The sequence below is a fragment of the Hippoglossus stenolepis genome, chromosome 15, assembly GCF_022539355.2.
Source record: "Hippoglossus stenolepis isolate QCI-W04-F060 chromosome 15, HSTE1.2, whole genome shotgun sequence".
NCBI classification, from domain to species: domain Eukaryota; kingdom Metazoa; phylum Chordata; class Actinopteri; order Pleuronectiformes; family Pleuronectidae; genus Hippoglossus; species Hippoglossus stenolepis.
Window position 1 is genome coordinate 16,433,384 of NC_061497.1, and position 19,232 is coordinate 16,452,615.

Below are 19,232 nucleotides of genomic sequence, written 5' to 3' on the forward strand. Positions count from 1 at the left end.
GTAATTGTTGCAGGTTTCAAATTGTACAGTTACAGCAACTGAATCAAAATCTTCCCCCTAATAATACATATTTTTATCCACAAAATCTGAAACATTCTCCAGAACTGCACCACATTTCACCGTTCATAGTTATTAGCAAAGCATGTCATTGATGTGCCGGATAGATTCACAAAAAGTCGCCCCATCTCACAATGTTGTTCTGCACCCTTAATCAATTCTGCTCCAAAAGTTCACGTGTTCTTTCTTGGCCCAATCTGCATCCTTCCAAAAAGTTTCAAGGAAAATCAGTTATCTAGTTATTACATAATCCTGCTAACAAACAGACAAACAAACATAACAAAAGACCCAACCTCTTTGGCAGATGTGAAAAGGCATTTTGTTTTTATTACTTACCAGGCTTTTGTCAAAGCAGTTTTGATTTAAACCTTTTAAATCTTGCAGAGGCACAACAAGTGAAGTTTTATTGTATCATCCAGTGCGATGATCTCTGAATCAAGTGAGAATATCGCACAAAGTCTTAAGAAGGTTTCCATGCTGCTATTTTTATTTAACGTATCCTCTGCTTTTGCCACAGCTCACAGACTAATCGCTGTGTATATCTGTTCTATAATCAGTAATGCTATTATAAAAGGAGTGACTAATGCGTGGGCTTTATCTGACCTCTCCATAGCTACAGTCATTGGGGAGTATCTTGTGGTTTAGTCACACAGTCAACCGGAAGGGGCACATGGTCTTTTTACTTTACAATTTTCAATGCCAGAATGCTGCTCAAATGAAGGCTGTGATATGGTCGTGGGTTTCTCTCGCAGAGCTTGTGCTGAAACAGTTAGAGGTAATTAGACCTTAGGTGAGATGCAGCGTGGATCCTTTCAGTTGGATAACCAAGTGTGAAAAAAAACTGGCAATGTTTTGTTTGATTTGTTCTTTTGTATTTCATCTCTTTATCACTAAATTTCCAAATTCCTTCATTTCTATCTATCTTTTTAGGAATCCAGTGGCTAAAGATACTTAACTAGAGACCTCGGCAGCCGTATAGAGCTAAATGTCAGACCTGTGGATGGTCAGACACAAGAGGCGGCTTAGTTGTGATCGTAGTTAATTAGGACAGTTTGATTTCAGAGAACTTCTGTCTTTGTGAAACCTAGAAAATGGCTGTGCGTGCTTGGCGTGAGGCAACGTCCCTTCATTAATTATCTCCATTAGATTGATTATGTCTCAGTCTGAACTCAAGAGAATGTGTTGATGCTTGAAAAATAAGATTCATGTGACTCTCCCCGGGCTCCGTCAGACAAGTACTGTATGTACTAAAAGCAAATACCCTGTTGCATTGAGGCCCAGGCGCCTTCTGCCAAACTGACATTGTAACATGATGTAAAATAGATCATCCTGCAATGTGAGTTAGGAGTGCCTCGCAAAACACACGATGATCTTGTAGGGTTTTTCCACAAAGTGTATTTCAGTATTTGTGCCACGTTGGTGGACAAATATCTTAAAACCACGTTAGAATCATCACACGTGTGTTATTGTACCAGGAGCTTTTGACATTTGAAGGGCTCAGGAGACAGCACGAGCAACAAATGTCAAACAATGAAATGCCTAAGAACAGAAAAGTACTAGTAAATAGAAATAGATCATATAAAGTTAATGAAGAATGCGTGGGATTTTCTATGACATGCGGAAGGCTGCAGACATTGTTGGACTACTTTGTCCGACCTGCCTCTTCAGCATTGCAAGGAGGTTGACGACAGGCGGACCGGGGTGATGGTTCCCGTTTTTTAAAGAGGCTTAGACCAGTCGGTGTGCTTTAACCATCCAGGTATCACACTGCACAGCCTTAAGGGGAGTAAGGCAGGTACTGCGTGAATACGGAGTTCCTGGGGCCGTGATATGAGTCATTCAGCCCCTATTACCAGAGTGATATTGTGTTCTTGGATCTCACGCATGTATTCGTGGGTATTGACCTCTGTCAGACTGTCCCTTGTCCCTAATCCTATTTATGATCTTCAATGGACGAAATCTAATGCTGCGGCTGGGAGGGAGGAGAGTGGCCGGGTTCGGAGGCCTCAGAATTGCATCTCTGCTATTTGCAGATGATGTTGTTTTGTGGCCGTGACCTTCAGCATGTTCTGGATTGGTTTGCAGCCAAGTGTGGAGTGACCACCTCTAAGTCTTAGGTCATTGTCCTCTGCTGTAAAATGAGAGATTCCTCCCCTTCTGGTGGAGTTTGATATTCTGCCCCAAGTGAAGGGTTTTCAAGTTTTCAAGAGTCTTGTTCAGGAGTGAGGGTACGAAGTAGCGGTCGATTGACAGAGGGATTGATGAGTTGTCAGGTGACAGTGCTGAAGTCAGTCCATGATTTAACCATCGCCTCATGGTGATGAGCGTTGAGTATTGACTGAAAGAATGAAATAGCAGATACGAGTGGATGGAATTGATTAACTCCACATGGTGGCTGAGCTCAGCCTTAGAGAAAGGATAGGGTAAGTAAGTCCCACATCAGCAGGGGGCTCGGACTCGAGCCTTGAGGATCTGCAAAATGTGGTTAGGGAGAGGACTGCCTTTGTTAACCTGCTGCCTCCATGACCTGACACCAGAGAGAGAGAGAGAGAGAGAGAGAGAGAGAGAGAGAGAGAGAGAGAGAGAGAGAGAGAGAGAGAGAGAGAGAGAGAGAGAGAGAGAGAGAGAGAATTGAGGGGGGGGGACTAATTCACTGTTGGGGTTGAACTTTTTTATCAGATTTGATTAAATTTGTTCCTGTGAATAGTGGTGCTTGTGCATCACTGACATACAAAACGTTTGATGACGTTAACACACACAGTAAATTCTTGCCTCTGGTCAAATATCTCCTGCTGCCTCTTATTAAAATTCACTTAATTTAATCACATTTTCATCCCTGGTTTATTTGCCCGCATCCTGATTCCGTAGGGTAGTGATTCTCCGTTTGTAAAATAATTATTATGAGAAAAGAAAGCATTGTGGAACATTTTTGATTCTAGGTCATGTGCCACAATGGGGGAGTTGGCCACGTTAACAATATCTGATTGTTGGGCTACAAGAGGTCATAGTTGTAGATCGTGCCATGTGTTTTAAGTAAAGCTGTCAACACCAGTGGGACACCACAGGTTTCTCAGACTAACTGTAGAATCAAAAGGTGGTTAGTGTGGTCAAAATATATACTGCTCAGACTAATCCCGCTTAAACCCACTTAGCCTGCTAATGTCTCCCTTCTTCCTCTTCCTCTTCCTCTCCCCTTCACAGGCCAACACAACTACCTCTGTGCAGGAAGGAACGACTGCATCATAGATAAGATCCGCAGGAAGAACTGTCCAGCCTGCCGCTTCAGGAAATGTCTTCAAGCCGGAATGAACTTGGAAGGTAAACAGGCCGGGCTACATTCAAAAGGCTGCGACCACTCACATGCCAGCTTTAGAGTCACAGAGAAATGGCAGTTCAAGTGGATTCAGTGTTTTCTTACATGGCGTATTTCTGGGTGAAATGGAACATGTGAGTGGGGTGTATTTGACACGAGGGGGGGATTTGATTGGACACCGAAAAGGTTTGCATGGCTTATCAGCTACAGGGTAAAATGAATCAAGTACAGCTCAGCCACATTCTATGTAAACCCTGCAGTTTTACATGTTGGGCTGGATTAGCCAGTCACCACAAATTACTTTGGATGTAGACACTCCCAAGAAGTATGAGAAGTAGTTTATGAAAACACAAATTTTACGAGACGATCGACAATATACATATACATATATGCACATATATAACAGAACAGTTATGATAGGGATAACTGTTCATCAGTCGTTTAACTCTTTTATTGTCTTTTGTCAAGACCAAGAAGAAGAACTTAATCAAACTTTGCTAACCAGCTTTCCAATAAGACTTGAACTAACTGATTTTAAAATATTGAGACTGGGAAGATTCAATTACATCAGTGAATCCAACACAATCTGACTCTTACAACATAACCAGAACAAATAAAAACTTAACAATCAAAAGAAACATTCAATATCATACAGCCATTTAATTCCATTTAATTTGAAAATTATACAAAACTATATTTAATTTACTTTAGAATTACTGAACACCTATTTTAATATCAGGCTAAACCAGGGGTCAATTAAGGCAATGACTTAACAAAATATATGCTCTGTTATTTATTTTTTTGCTAAAGGTTTTTTTTCCAAAACGCCAACGTTTGTGGGGTAAAACTGGAAAAGAAGGATTTTATTTTGTATTCATTGTTTTACCGGTGAGATTTAATGGAAACATGTTAGCAGGAAAGGAACAGAGAAAAAGAGAAAAAAAAAAAACACATGCATACAAACATTAAACCTAACCCGTAACCATCACTGTGAATGTTCTATACAAGCCTGGGTAATGACAGGGGAAGGCAGAGATGAGGAGAGCTGCTCGTTTTTACTGAAAGACCTTCTGCTTTCACCATTCCATGAGAAATACATCACCGAAACATTCTGTCTCTCACATCTTCTTTTCTCCCAGGTGAGAAGGTTCTCTTCTGTTTCCATACCCTTACGTCCCATATGATTATCTCGGATTTTTTACTTTTGGTTGAAATACAGTAAAAAAAATGGCGACAGTGACAGAAATGAAAGCAGATTACCTGCATGCCTTGAAGATCTGTTTTGAATTAGTGGTTTTGATGCTTTCAAGGTCGGCCGATTTTAAGAGCGATAAAGTCAGACCTTGAGATATGTGAATGAATGGCCTCCGGGCGAGTATAGTGTCACGACTCTGCAATATGCCACAGCTCTGTGGGAAATGTGTCGAAGGGAAGCGTTGAATGTGAACACATCTCTATTACACAAAAATAGAGCTAAAATTTTGAAATAAACGATCTCTTTCATTGTGCCGTGGAAATCACTGATGATTGTCGAAACCTCCTGATTCTTTTACGGCTGCAGTGTGCATCATCTGCACGAGGGTCTATGGATGTGGTTCTGCACACGCTTGCTTATATAAAGGCCACAATGATCAATGCATAATGCATCCAGTGTCAAGACCAAGCCGTGGATCACCTGATGATCTTTCACCTGATGCTGCTTCAGAGGATGAATGTTAAGGGACACAATCCAGCAACGAGGGACCGTCAGGGTTGAGGTGGAGGAACACGGGAAGCAACAGGTCGGGTACAACATCTGCCTTAAGTGCCTGGAACCTGGTTCTTGTGTTGTTCCCAGCTGAGGCTCCCTCGGGGCAGTAAATTGTTGTCAATCGCTTGTACAAATTAGTGCTGAGTGAGATTGCATTCAAGCCGTGCTGTGTTTGTTTGTCAGGCGGAGGTGAAGGTAGTTTCACAGGGGGGGGGAGAGAGAAAGACAGAGACAGGGATTTGATGGACGTCGGTGAATCAGCAGACAAACTCCCACCGGAAAGGCTCTTAGTTGCCATAGAAACACCAGGAGAGGAAATTAAAAAAGGTAGAGAGTAGGAAAAACACGCTCTTTCATGATAACCTCTCACCCCCTGACATGTTTTGCACATTTAGTGGGAGAAAATGTCAAAATGACTCTTAGATAACACATTGTGAGCAAAAACACAGCTATTTGCCACCGCTGTTGTTGCGCTCAAGAGAAACTACATGTACATGTGGGGAAAAATGGCTCCTCTGAGAAATGGAAAAGGTTTTGAGGACTTCGCAGGTTAACTACTGGACACAAAACCAGCTCCTTGAATTCTTCTCACCTTTTCGTCGCTCGTCAGAAAAACATGGGTTCATTTTATTGTTGTTACTCTTTCAATGACTGCTGCACTTGTTTCAGTTTTACATCAGGGTTGAAGTATGAGGTGGGCTCAGGCCAAAGGGGGCAGAGTGTGTACAAATAGCTGGGGACTAAGACCAGGTGAGGATATGTCCTGATGCGCTTGGTGGTTGTGTTTAGACCAGGGAGGGATTTTGTTTTTCCTCCCTTTGATACAGTGACTCATTTCTTAATGCACCATAAGATACAAACCTTGTACATTCACTTCTAGTTAAGTCTCAGTGGAAATGGGCATGAGAATAATATGGTTGAAGATATATTGGGGTGTCGGCATTTGCAGGAGGCTGATTCATGGGGGCGATGCCGATTCAAAACATTTTAGATACGGACACATCGGCTGATAAACCTCTTTAAAAGAAAATTGGTAATAATTAGATTCCTAAGATGAAACCCTTATGGCAAAGAAATAAAGTTGAAGCTTGATATTAAATATAAAGAACTTGTATTAAGAAAATATACATTTTTTAGACATGAAAGGTAAACATAAATGCACATCTTTGCTGCGTTGTTTATTCTGTAAAATAATAGTTTTTATGTCGTTAAAGCCTCATATCAACCGATCTTTATCGATAAATCAATTGAGCTCCAATTCTGAGGCATTGCCCTGGGCTGTGGGAAATAAGAAAATAAATGTTATATTAATAAACATATATTTGCCATAACCCTATTGAATTTAGTTTACAACTTTCAGGCAGCCACTAAGGTTGAATATCCATTTAGCTGTTTCTGAGGTGTTGAAAACTGAGCCTGTGCCTCATTGAAGTAAAAAAAACAAAACAAATTCACAATAAAAAGACTGTCCCTGCTCCACTTCTCCCCTTCCTCCCTTTCATTTCCTCTGCTCCACCTCTCCCTCCAGCGAGGAAAAACAAGAAGCTGATCAAGATGAAAGTGCACCGCCCCCCCGGAGCGGCGGAGCCCATCAGCAGCATGCCGGTCTCCGTCATCCCCAGGATGCCCCAGCTTGTGCCGACCATGCTGTCTGTGCTCAAAGCCATCGAGCCGGAGGTCATCTACTCGGGCTACGACAGCACTCTGCCCGACACCTCCACGCGGCTCATGACCACTCTCAACAGGCTGGGGGGGCAGCAGGTCATCTCTGCAGTCAAGTGGGCCAAGTCACTGCCAGGTAATAAAGATCTCCCACGTGTTGCCTGGGGTGTGTTTTTCGATGCATATCGCTGCTCAAGCCAAGTGTGTCCCTGCCATTATTAACAGCCTGAAATTGAGTCTAATGTGCAGCGAGGCGAGATAAACCAGTGGTGGGAGAAAAAAAAGACACACATGTTCAGCCATTTGTTATTTTTATCACATGCAGCTGGTCAAGGAAGTTACATCACTTAGAGATCAAACTGGGAACATTTCCTTTGGTTGTGCACGGCAACCCTTTGCAGACTAGACGCCCAGGCACGTAATGGCAATGCGTTCACTTTTGCCCTCTAGTTAGACGAGCATCTGTTTGTCAGCATTGTTATCGTTCCTCTGTAGAAGTGAAGAACAGGAGTAGCCGCGAGTTAAGTTTGCGAGGAAATGCAAAATATGTTACGTATCCCAACGAAGGTTTGGATCCCTTAGACAAGGCTGTTCGAAGTCGTGCTGATACTTGGAGCTGTAAATGAGGAGCGGCACACGGCTCGTCTGGTGGGATATTAATAGATCATCCTCATCAGTATATGATTAAACATTAGCTCCAAGGTGAAATAAGATATATTTACACATCGTCCCACATAATGTCAGTTCATGTCGTAAACATTAATAAAGATAACGGCTGGGTTTGAAGGCCTCTCGTTTCCATGACACAAAACTGGAAACACCAGGGTTTTGACACGTTTACCACCCATGCTGGTCTCTGCTCATGAGAAAGAAGGCACATGACCCTGTAATCGCTGCAAGTATTCGCTTGGAGATTTTTTTCCCTTCCCACTGTAATTGCTGCTGTTGGTCACAGCGAAGATTTAAGATCAGATTTCTCAGAGAAACTGTAACCCCTTTTCTTTTTTTTCCTGCGGTAGATTTCTTGTGTGACAGTATGTTGAGCGACAAATCTGGCTCCAGTCTTGTTGTGTGTGCGCATTGTCGGCAGCTGGCGGCCGGCCAAGGTGATAGTGAGGAAAAGCTCCGAGGGGGCGGGAGGCTCTTACATAACAGCGCTGGTTTCAAACAAACGCAATGTGAAAGGACTTTTTCATGTGCAGTTCCACTTTTGAAAGTTTCGACAGTGTGGAAACAACACGACTGTGGTTTGAATCCAATGTGAACATCGACTTAACTAGGTTGTCCTTTTTCTGTTTTGGGTAAGCCGGCTGTGTAATTGTGTTTTAATGATTACATTTCCTGTTCTTCTGTGTCACTGTATCTCCCCTGAAATCTAGATTTAAAGATATTGTGCTGTGTGTTTAAAAAAAAAAGCATCATGAATAGATGCAACATACCACAGCATTTAGTTTAAGATAAGATATCATCACATTAGAATTATTAATCTGTTGACCAACAACTAAACGCCCCAAATAAATGATCTCTTTTTATTTAGTGTGAATATGTGTTTATTCCGTGTCTATATTTTCTTTGTAATCGTTTTTCCTCTGACCTTCCCAGGCTTCCGCAACCTGCACCTGGACGACCAGATGACATTGCTGCAGTGCTCCTGGCTCTTTCTCATGTCCTTCAGCCTGGGCTGGAGATCGTATGAGCAGTGCAACGGCAACATGCTCTGCTTCGCCCCCGATCTCGTCATCAACCAGTGCGTACCACGGCCAGCTGTTGTGTGTTTGTGCAGTCCGCTCTTCAGCGCCACATTCTGTTGGCTGGCTTCATTTCGCATTCGCTCATTTTGGGGTGTCGGGCTCACTTCATCGCTTGGCTCACGCGCTCAAACACGTTTCTGTCAATGACTCAGATTGGATAGAGGAGAGGGCAAGTCATAGGTATGGGGAAATTCTACTGAAACTGAGATTAATTTATGAGCAATTTAGACTGAAACTGAGAGGAATTTATGGGGAAATTGAACTGATACTGAGAGGAATTTATGAGGAAATTTAACTAAAACTGAGATAAATTTACGAGGAAATTAGACTAAGTCAAAGATAATTTTTTTATAGGGAAAATGAAACTGAAACAGAGATGAATTTCCTGGAAACTTTCATTCAAACTGTGTTGAGGCCAAACCTCACTTGCTGCTTAACCCACAGACATAAGTGGAATTGATCTTTGTATCTACTTCTCACGTAGAAAGGTGTAAAGTGTTTTAAAGCTGTGTGGATGAATCAGCTCTTATTTGCTTATTGCATTAGCACATTCCTCATGCAGCGATGACCTCAGTACTTCAACAGTGAGAAAATGATTGTGTCGGTCACAGACTTCAGTCTCTGGAGGAAACCGGATCGAGGCTAATCCCCCGTTAGCTCGTCTGTTCCCAGAGAGCTGCTTGTAATTTGAAGGGTCAGAATTCAAACACTTATAAAGAGGTGAAACAACATTGGGCCATTTCATCATCTCAATCCTTGAAAAACCCCCCCCTCGCTTTTATACGCTTTTGCTAATTATATCTCCAAGACACCTTTATTATTTTTAACCATTACTGCTAACAGAGAAAAGTCCCTGGGGCTATAGCTAGCCTGTGTTCTGCTAGCTTCTGTTTTAGCATTTTTCTAAAAAGCTGAAACATTAGATGTTTTCTTTGTAGTTCAAGACAAATAAGTTTCTGGTAATCTGAGAATTCATCATTCAACAAATACAACAACTAGATAACTAGGCCTGTGTATCGTATTTAAAATCTTATATCGATTATATGACACCGGACAGTTTCCCAAAAATGATGCATATTGATGCATGATAGAAATATTTGAATTACCACTCAATGTGCAATATAGGAAATTAATAAGTAATAATAAAGTGTTTATATGCATCAGTGTTCCATTTTTTCATAAATACTTTAGCTATAAAAAATATAAATCCATGGAAGTAATCAAAATTATGAATTTAAAACAAGAACTGTCAATTATCAATGAGTTCAACATCATCTAGAGTTTATCAATGTAATCAGCAATAAGTTTCAATATATTTTACCACTGAAACACATCTTGGTTTCTTCAGTTTGCTGAACACGTGGTGAGGTTCTGTTCATGGCTCTTGATTTTATATAACCACTGACTCATGCAGCCATTTGGAAGTTGTCTCAACTGCAGAACCTTTTTCTTTTTTTTTTTTGTAAATGTGTGTAAATGTTTTTTACTTTACTCTAAATGACAACGACCCAACAAACCTGCTGAACTCTTTCTTGTTCCTGAAAACTTGCAAATAGCTCACTTCGCTCTTAAATACCTAGAAAGAGAGATCTGAGCTGTGACATGCAAACTCAAAGAGATCTGAAAATAGAAGTGAAAGGTGAAGAGGTCACGGCCGGTAGCACTGAAGTGGGTCAGAATGTATAGAAGGGCAATAAACTCAAGGCCACAAATCTGGAGAATGTGCATCTATATTGATTTTGAAGGTAGAAAGTAATGTGGACTGTGTGCTGGTGGGAGCGAGGTGTGAAAATCCATCAGGACTGATTTCACAGTCCGGTTTCCTCTTACAGCGCTGAAGCACTTCCCTGCTGGGGCTGTTTATTGAGGATGAGAATAACAGGATGAGTGAAAGAGCCTAAATCTAATTTGTATGTCTCTCTTCTCCCCGTTTTCCTCCCTTTCCTCCTTGTTTGTCTCTACCTATTCTATGCCCCCCCTCCCCTCATCTCTTTGCCCACATCTCTTCTCCTTCCATTCCCTTTTCCTGCCCTCCTTTCAGAGAGCGAATGAAGCTGCCCTTCATGACCGACCAGTGCGAGCAAATGCTGAAGATCTGCAACGAGTTTGTCAGACTGCAGGTGTCCTACGACGAGTACCTGTGCATGAAGGTCCTATTACTGCTCAGTACAGGTAACAGCACACACTCTGCTTTAGAGAAACACGCACTGAAATGGTTCTGATTTAAAATCCACTGTATCGAGCAGGTAATGCTGCTGAAACCCTCGTGGCTCAGTTTGTCACAGGGTAGTAGTTTGTGTTGTGGATGGAGGGTAAACATTATCATGAATGCGAGTAGAGTGCATCTTCACCTCCACATCTAATAATTGCGACTGCAGGCTGCATCACTGGGTCTGTGGAGCAGCTTTAAAGTGAATGGACGCAAAGAGAAAGAGAAGCCGGTTTTTATCTGGTTTGAAAACCTTTTCACTATTATCTGGCACAGAAGTTTATCCATTGCACCACTTTACTGCAATTGAAGGTTCATAATATCACTCATTCTGTTATTTAAAACGTGTTTCTGTAATTCAGTGACTCGAGTTGCATTAATTAGTCGACTGACAGGAAATTAATTGTTTCAGTACTTCCAACGTCTAGAATGTTGAGGATTTGCTGTTTTCAGTCTGGTTTGTTGTCATCACTGTCTCCTTTGAGTTTCAGCAGGTGTCTTTGTCGACAGATCTTCTTTTTTTTTCTGCCCAGTGACAGAAACAGTTGCGTTGCTTTGTTTTGTAACTGCTGGTTTGCTTCCAAAGTTAGCTTGAAAATTACAACTCACAGTTCAATAAAAACAACTTATCTCGGAGGATAAAATGCAGCTTTGTAATCAACATGGTTGCAAATTGCTTGAATTAAAACGCTTTATGAAAAACAGTTTTTTAACTGCAAAACCTTTTCCCCAATTTTGATCATTTCAGGTTTGATGAGTGGAAATTGGACACAGAACAGATTTGTCATCGTCGTTCTAAATTTATCCTTCGCTTGAGTTGCTTTAAAATGTCTCTATTATTAAAAAGGCACATGAAAGCAGTGGGCGACCGTTCCAGCAATGCAATTATCACCATTAAAATCAGCAGAGTAACATTATACAGCATAAAGAAATTATTACTGTCTGACTTTGTCCCAATTATGTACATTTCCCTTTTGCGGAGAGGTGACTGTTCCACCACACTCTCGGAGAGGAGCAGGGGAAAGGATGCACTTAAGAGGCGATTTGCTCGTTACGAGGAGGAAATGACATTTCCATAGGGAGCACTGGTTGCATGTTCTTACCTGAGAGCTATTTCCATCTGTTCCCCTCAGGGATGGAAATACTATCAGGTTAGAACAACTTTGGTTTGAGCCGTTTGGAGTCAGTCCCATGTGCACGGGACTGAAAATTAAAGGTCAATTTGTTATGACCCGCCGATTACGTTCAAAAGGCCGACCTCACTTTCTGCTCAACGAGATTTAAATTACTGTCAAACTTGCGTTAAATGAAAGTAACAGTGATGCATTTAAATTTTTTTTTTACTTTTAGTGCAGAAAAGCTTCAAGAAAACCCGTTTTCTCTCCTGTAAAATGTGTCTCTCTGCCAAACCTGCAAATGCATAATGTAGAGGCCAGATTGCACTCATCTGATTATGTAAATCAGACGGTATTTCATTCTGATCCCGGCCTCTTTGGCTTCGCATAATCTCTAGGTCAGTGACTGTGGCTCTGCCTGGGCTCACTGCCAGGCAGCGCGCTGACGAGGAATCCATAATGTGTTGACGTGGTTGTTATGACAACTGTACATTGCTGTTTTTTCATCCCTTCTTGTTTTTTGTTTTTTTTAAGCTTCTTACTCGTGACCGGCTCAGTGAGAATCCTCAGCTCGTGGTCTTTGAATCACGCTGCACATGCAGAGTGAATGATGTTTTTTTGTTTTTTTTTAGAGGTGCGTGTCTGAACATTAGCGTCTCCTCTCAGACTCTCGTCCAGGCTGCACCGACGCTGCACGGTAGCATTTGATGTTACTTTTAGCTTTTGCATATTTTCCACAGCCTACAGCGTTCTGGTGAGGAGGTGCGTGTGTGTGTGTGTGTGTGCATCTGTGTGTGTTTACCCAGCCTCTCCTGAGGGTCGGAGTCGGGGTCCCACACAGTCAGTTTTAATGAAGTTTTAATGCCTCGTGCTGTTTGTTGCACAGTTGAACAGGATGAAGAACAGACTCGCACAGATAGAAACATTGTGGATGGATTTTCAGTTTCAGACGGATGTTTGAAATTGCATAAGCAGCTGTTCACATCACCAACTGTTGAGATGTATATATTTATGAATGGGTCTGTTTGTAAATTACACAGTTTTGAGTGTAAATATAAATAACGTGGGTATACTGATAATTATTTATTTCTATTAAAGATAACACAACCCCCTCCAGTACTAAATTTATAGACTCGCTTTCACACTTTCAGACCTTCAGACCTTCAGACCCTCAGATCTGTGTGAAAGGGGCCTCGGACCATCAAAATGCAGTCCAGATAATAGAGGTGCTCTCGGTCTGGATCCAACAGGTTCAGTTCATGTGCAGTGTGAAATAGTTTAATAGTTCAGACCTCGAGCAGGAAGTTCCAATCAAATCAATCAGTGCAGAGTATAGGTTAAACGCAGATGAAGACAGGATGCACATGTCATACAAAAGTCTTTAGTGTGCTCCTTAACTGCAGAGTGAAACCAAAACTAACCAGATCAAATGTAAAGAGATGAACCTTGGTTCAGGCTTTCAGCTGTGAAAACTCACATTATAAAACATTTATATTTTCTCTAATCAAACTCTTATCAAAGTTGTTTTCTTCTTCGAACTATCGATTCCGTTCCTGACATCGTGAAACTCTCTTTGTGACGTCACAGGGACCTTGTTCTGATCTTGTTAATGGGACTGACGCTACAAATACAATTTGAGTTCAAAGAATCATTCATTGACAAAGTTTTCTTTTGTTTATCTATTTGTGTGTGTGTGTGTGTGTGTGTGTGTGTTTGTGTGTAGTACCAAAAGACGGCCTGAAGAGCCAGGCGGTGTTTGACGAGATCCGGATGACGTATATCAAGGAGCTCGGGAAAGCCATCGTCAAGAGAGAGGAGAACGCCAGTCAGAACTGGCAGCGCTTCTACCAGCTAACTAAGCTACTGGACTCCATGCAGGAGGTCAGACACACACACACACACACACACACACACACACACACACACACACACACACACACACACACACACACACACACACACACACGCTGATACAGTATGTACTTAATGAGTCATGTCTTTCCTCTTCTTTGTTTTATATGGAATTCACTACACATCACAGATTTGAAAGCAATCATGTCCATGAAGTTTACCAATGTGCTCACAGAGTATACCATGGCTTTCTTTCTATCTCTTTTATAGAAGCCAGGATTTTTTTTTCATATCTTGTGAATCAAGTGCATCAGTATCTTGGTGTTCTACTGATTCAGCGCACAGTTTAAAAATATTAGTGCATCATGCTCCAGTCGATGTGCTTCAGCCGCTCGCTCCTCTGTAAAGATCTACAGTGTATAAACCTGCGGCTAGTTTAAAGATTATCATGCAAAAGTAAAATAAAAGCTTTACGACATGTCTCATCTAATCTGTGTGTGTCCCCTCGTCCTCCAGATGGTCGAGGGCCTCCTCCAGATCTGTTTCTACACCTTTGTGAATAAAACCCTCAGCGTGGAATTCCCGGAGATGCTGGCGGAGATCATCACCAACCAGATACCAAAATTCAAAGACGGGAGCGTCAAGCCTCTGCTGTTTCATCAGAAATGACTGCCTTAAAAAAAACTGTGAAGCAATGACTCAAATCCTCCTCCAAGAGCACAATACCTGTAGCCCCACGGCTCCTAATCCGCTCCCAGATTTGGCCGGACTACAGTGCAGGAGGCCCGACTACCGACCTGTGGCCCTTCCTCTCGGCGAACCAGGAAGAAATTTCGGCCTCCAGAGGAAATGTTTCTGGCTCTGAATGTCTTGTGGGCAGGCTGCATTCTGGTGATCTACCCCCCCCCCCCTGCCCAGCCCTGCTCACCTTCTCCTCCCACGTCTTTCCTGCCTCCATTGTTCTACTGCTTTTCTTAGTGACCTGCCAACTCTTTACAACCACCGTTTCCTCCTCCCTGGAGCAGCGACCTGCTGTTCCTCTGCTCACCTGCCCGGCTTCGTCCCAGATCCACTGTGCGGAGAATGTAGTGAGCCACTCGCTTGTTGTGGTTTTTCAGAGAGCTGCTGGCGACGAAAGGGGGACAAACAAAACAAAACAAAAAACGCACGCACGCAGACAAAATTAGAAACATACAACACAATACAATCGTTTTTGTTTTCTCTCTCTCCCCCCCCCACCTCTGGACCCAAGGACAGTGAGGACAAACTGTTTTCAGCTGTTCACCTGACCACGGGAAGAAAAAAACAAAACAAACTGCCAGAGGATTATTCTCCCTTTTTTGACCTCACATGCGAAAGTCACACAAACACACGCAGACATGCAGTCACACAGAAAAATGTTTACACAGGATGTATCCGAGAAGGGAAAACCAGTGCCTTTTAGCTTTTTCAAGCTCTTCATAGCCATCCTCTCTAAACCGTTGTTTCTTTGCATAAGAATGTAACCTCGACATCCTTCCACATATTTTGTCTGTTTTAATTTTTTTTTTTTTTTTTCCATGCTGGCAATTTTCAGTTTTCTTTCCAAATTGCCATTTCAGTGTTTTCAAAGTGGGCAGCTCTCTCTGTTCGGATCCCCAGACGTGCACACGAGGACGATCCAGTTAGATGCAGTAGAAGCGTAGAGCAGCAGGACATGTTAGGATCTTCATTTTTTACATCGCAAAAAGTTTCAGCTAAAAGAACTTCAGGATCACAAGTCTCACAAAATGTTGTTTCATGTGTCTTTTCCCCCGGTGTGACGTATATTAGATAAATATACCGGATCTCCCAATTCAGATCTCATTGTGTTGAAGGTTACAGTACGTCGATTATTTCAACAGATGTAATGTTGAATACACGTCCAGATATTTCCCCCCTCTTCTCCAGAATGGCACTCAGTAGAGCACATGCCTCCGCCAGGGTCCAACATTCTCATTAAAGTCAATCGAGCTGAACCAAATTTCACACACTCATAGATAACAGTCATCTTAACGTGGCTGACTTTCTTTCATACGGATCCATCAGTTATTCCCAAGAAAATCTGGTAAGAAAGTGATAGAAAATTTGCCTCTTTGTTTGGATTTGCCACCAAAATGTAACGGGTTGTTTCTTTGCCCGTGAAGTTTTGTGGAAAACTGTTCTGTAGCTTTTGCGTAAAACCAACAATCAGACAAATGGACAGGGGCGAAAAGATAGATCTCAAAGCGGAGGTAAAAAAAATGAAGCAAAAGCTGCTTTGTGCTAAACTGAAACCACTGGAAATATCGGATGTTTTGTTATATTTAGCAACAGACTGACTTAAATATTCCAATGCTTTGACTAATCAAGTTTTTATCCGCTAACTTTTGCAATTTATTGCTCAAATGGATCTTTTTTGTCTTGGAGAGCAAAACTTAATTTTTTTTAAAAAACAGATCCCATGAGTGTGTGTTGATGAAAAGCCATAAGTCAAAACCGTCCTGTCATCGCCAGCTGCTTTAACACTGAGGATCCAGTTTTATTCACTTCTTTTTTAAATACACTGTCATGGAACTGTCTCACCTGGTCCGGCCGCCTGTTGCTATCTCAGAAATCACAGAGAGGTAAAGTACGGAGGGGAATACTTCCTGGTGTGTGTTGCCACCTCATAAGGTTACTAGACTGGTTCCATTTTAGAGATAAGGTGTAATAATTCTCAAACTTCAACATACTTAAAGTTTATGATTAACTTCACTGTGTGGTTCTCCTGATGGGTGAACATTACCATAAAATACCATTTTAGATTGAATCGACCCTTTAATCAGCTTCATCTCAGTGTGTTTGCACAAACCCGACCTGCAGTGATTATTAAGCTGTAGAGCTCCACATGAATGAAAAGGTAAATACGTATATATATATATCTCTATATATTTTGTATATGGGCTGTAGACAGACATAATCAATGGAGCCTCTGTTCTCAGCACAAGATTTCACCTCTAAAGTTGAAATATTTTTGGAAGAAGACGCAGTTTGGTCCAAATAATATTTTTCGATCTGAGCTCAGGCCCCGAGTGACTACATCACCTGGATGATTTCCCACTAGTGCCAAATGTAATGTGCAAGCTTTGTGTTTTGATTTGTTTTTTTGTTCTTTCTTTCTTGGAGTTGTGATCGAGTGATAATTCAGTTGTGATTTGACGACACGTGGCCCTTTGCTGAAGGTTCGTCGTTCATGAGAGGGATCTTCAGTTCAGCGTCGCACCTACACCAGCTTAAACATACTGATTGTTATCATTCAAGTGTATGATTTTTTTCCCCCCAGCAGATGCACAAGATGTTCTTTTTATTTAATTTTTGTTTGCAAATTAAGCAGTACTTTCTATTTGTTGTCGGGCAGGTGGTGATCAGCATTTGGGTACATTTGTAACATGAAAATATGATTGTACCTTCTTAATGCGACAGCCAAAGCAAAAATACATTAACAGTTGTACCCGGCTTCAGCGTGAACACAATGCCCCCCCCCCCTCGTAATAGACACTGTTCTATTTTCCTTAACGTTTTTTTTGTAACTGCCGGGCCCCTCCGCCCTGAAACGTCGACCATATAGATTTTCAGCTGTTTACTCTGAATGGTACTCGTCCTCTCCGCGGCGCTTAAGTCTGAATGGCGGTGAACAGACCAGGTAGCAGGTTGTCATAGAGACCGGCCATTTGTGTGTTACTCACCGCTAACAGCACAGCGGGCTCTGGACACACACGAGCCACTATTCATTAAGAAGCCATCGTGTTTTTAATCAGCCATTCAGCCAAAGGACAGTCATTCGCACCAGGGATGTTTTCATGTACAGAGCCGGCTCTCAGCCTCACCTGCGAACTCGCTGTTGTGGCCTTAGGCTTTAAAGAACATGGGTTTGATGCTGCTCACGTCCTTGTCGATGATTCCCGGGGGGGACGATTTGACTAAAGCATCGTCTTATCTGTTGGGGTAACTTTGCGTACAGTATTACAGTCGTTTCCAAGCCATGGTGCTTCAGAAAACCAGCTTTAACACGTAGACGTAACCATATCCCTGCTCACTTCTTAATGGCCATAGGTGTATATAGCAGCGCAGACATATCCTCTAAACATAAAGTGTCTATTACTACAAAATATTTTTACATAGACATAACCTCTATATTCCTACACATTTTCTCTTTTTGCCTTTTAGCTTCATGTTTGAATAAAGGCCTTTGCGAAAGGGAGACAGCGAGCCATAGAAATAAGATTTCAAATCAGGAAACAGATTAAACCCTTAAGAAATATCGATGCTTGTGGAGATTGATCTGTTGTAAAGAGAAAAAAAAAAATATGACAATATTTTCTGCAATTTTGAGTACATCCGCTTGATCCTCTTTGATATAATAGTTTTACTCAAATCCTTTTTGTACATTGAACGAGTCAAGAAAGTAAATATTTTTCTTTTTTCTGTTTGTTGGTTTGTGTTTGATTTAAAAAGAAAAAGAAGAAAAAAAACAGAGGTAGACGTGTTGAATACATTAGGAAGTGTTGAACCTTTTTTTTTTGTCTTGTGAAGTAAATGTAAATTTTACGAGTCAATGGGAAAGTCTACACGAGCGCTCACTGTGTTTTAAATGTTATGAGGAAAACGTAGGGGGGGGGGAGAAGGTTTAGTGTAATAGAGTGACCAAAGCAGAGGATTTAAAATAAAAAAATAAAAAGATTTTAACAAACAAAAAGAAGTATTCAAGTAGTTACATTTTAAGTAGCACTTATTATCCAACTTGTAGTACTTCTTACTTTATTCGAAAGGTATCTTTTGTAAAGGTCAAGGCTTTGGATCTCGTGTATATTGCTGTGAGGATTTACTGGTCACTTTAAAATAGGAAAAGAATAAAAAATAATAAAAAAACCTGTTGAATCTCCACATGAAAGTAAATCTGCCAGAGCCTGATGGAATTGCACTACCCTCCAACTGGTTGATAAAAGTCTATTTTGTATAAAATACATGCAAATATTATCTTTAAAGTTTAAGGGCAGATCATGTTTCATTGTTATATATGGCTATGGCTTTCATCGAAGTCTGTTCTGTTCGTATTTCAGTTATGTAAATGTAATCCAATGTAAAAAAGACACAAAAAAAACAAACACAAAGTATAAAATGTTTGTTTGAAAAAAACAATAGTTTCTATAACTTCTGTATTACACCTCTTCTGTAGTCAGTGTCGATATTTTCACCTATTTGATTAAATGTTGAATTAAGTTATCTGTGTTGTTCTTTGACATTTGACATCCTGTCGGTAACATCTCGATGTTTTCTGTCATCACTGGTTAAAAGCGGAAATTCGGAAAAACTGATTTCTCTTCAGTTCCAACATCTTACACAATAAAGTTTTCTGTTTTCCAACGCTCAGCTCCAGTCTTTTGTTTTTACGATTTCAAATGCTCTAATTGAACATTGATATTATGACGAGTACACATTCAACGAACCTGTAAAATTGTTACACATTTTATCTGCACATGAACTC

General features: G+C 41.3%; 1 protein-coding gene across 1 annotated transcript in view; it reads left to right on the top strand.

The window, feature by feature from the left end:
* LOC118121836 (glucocorticoid receptor) overlaps positions 1 to 19,111 on the top strand; it is a 67,527-nt gene extending 48,416 nt beyond the window's left edge. The window contains exons 5-10 of the mRNA XM_035178032.2: positions 3,259 to 3,375; positions 6,649 to 6,918; positions 8,385 to 8,529; positions 10,575 to 10,705; positions 13,581 to 13,738; positions 14,225 to 19,111. Of these exons, the coding sequence (XP_035033923.1) occupies positions 3,259 to 3,375; positions 6,649 to 6,918; positions 8,385 to 8,529; positions 10,575 to 10,705; positions 13,581 to 13,738; positions 14,225 to 14,377 (974 nt within the window). The 3' untranslated portion in view covers positions 14,378 to 19,111. The remainder of the gene's footprint in view (positions 1 to 3,258; positions 3,376 to 6,648; positions 6,919 to 8,384; positions 8,530 to 10,574; positions 10,706 to 13,580; positions 13,739 to 14,224) is intronic.
* Positions 19,112 to 19,232: the final 121 nt, after the last annotated feature.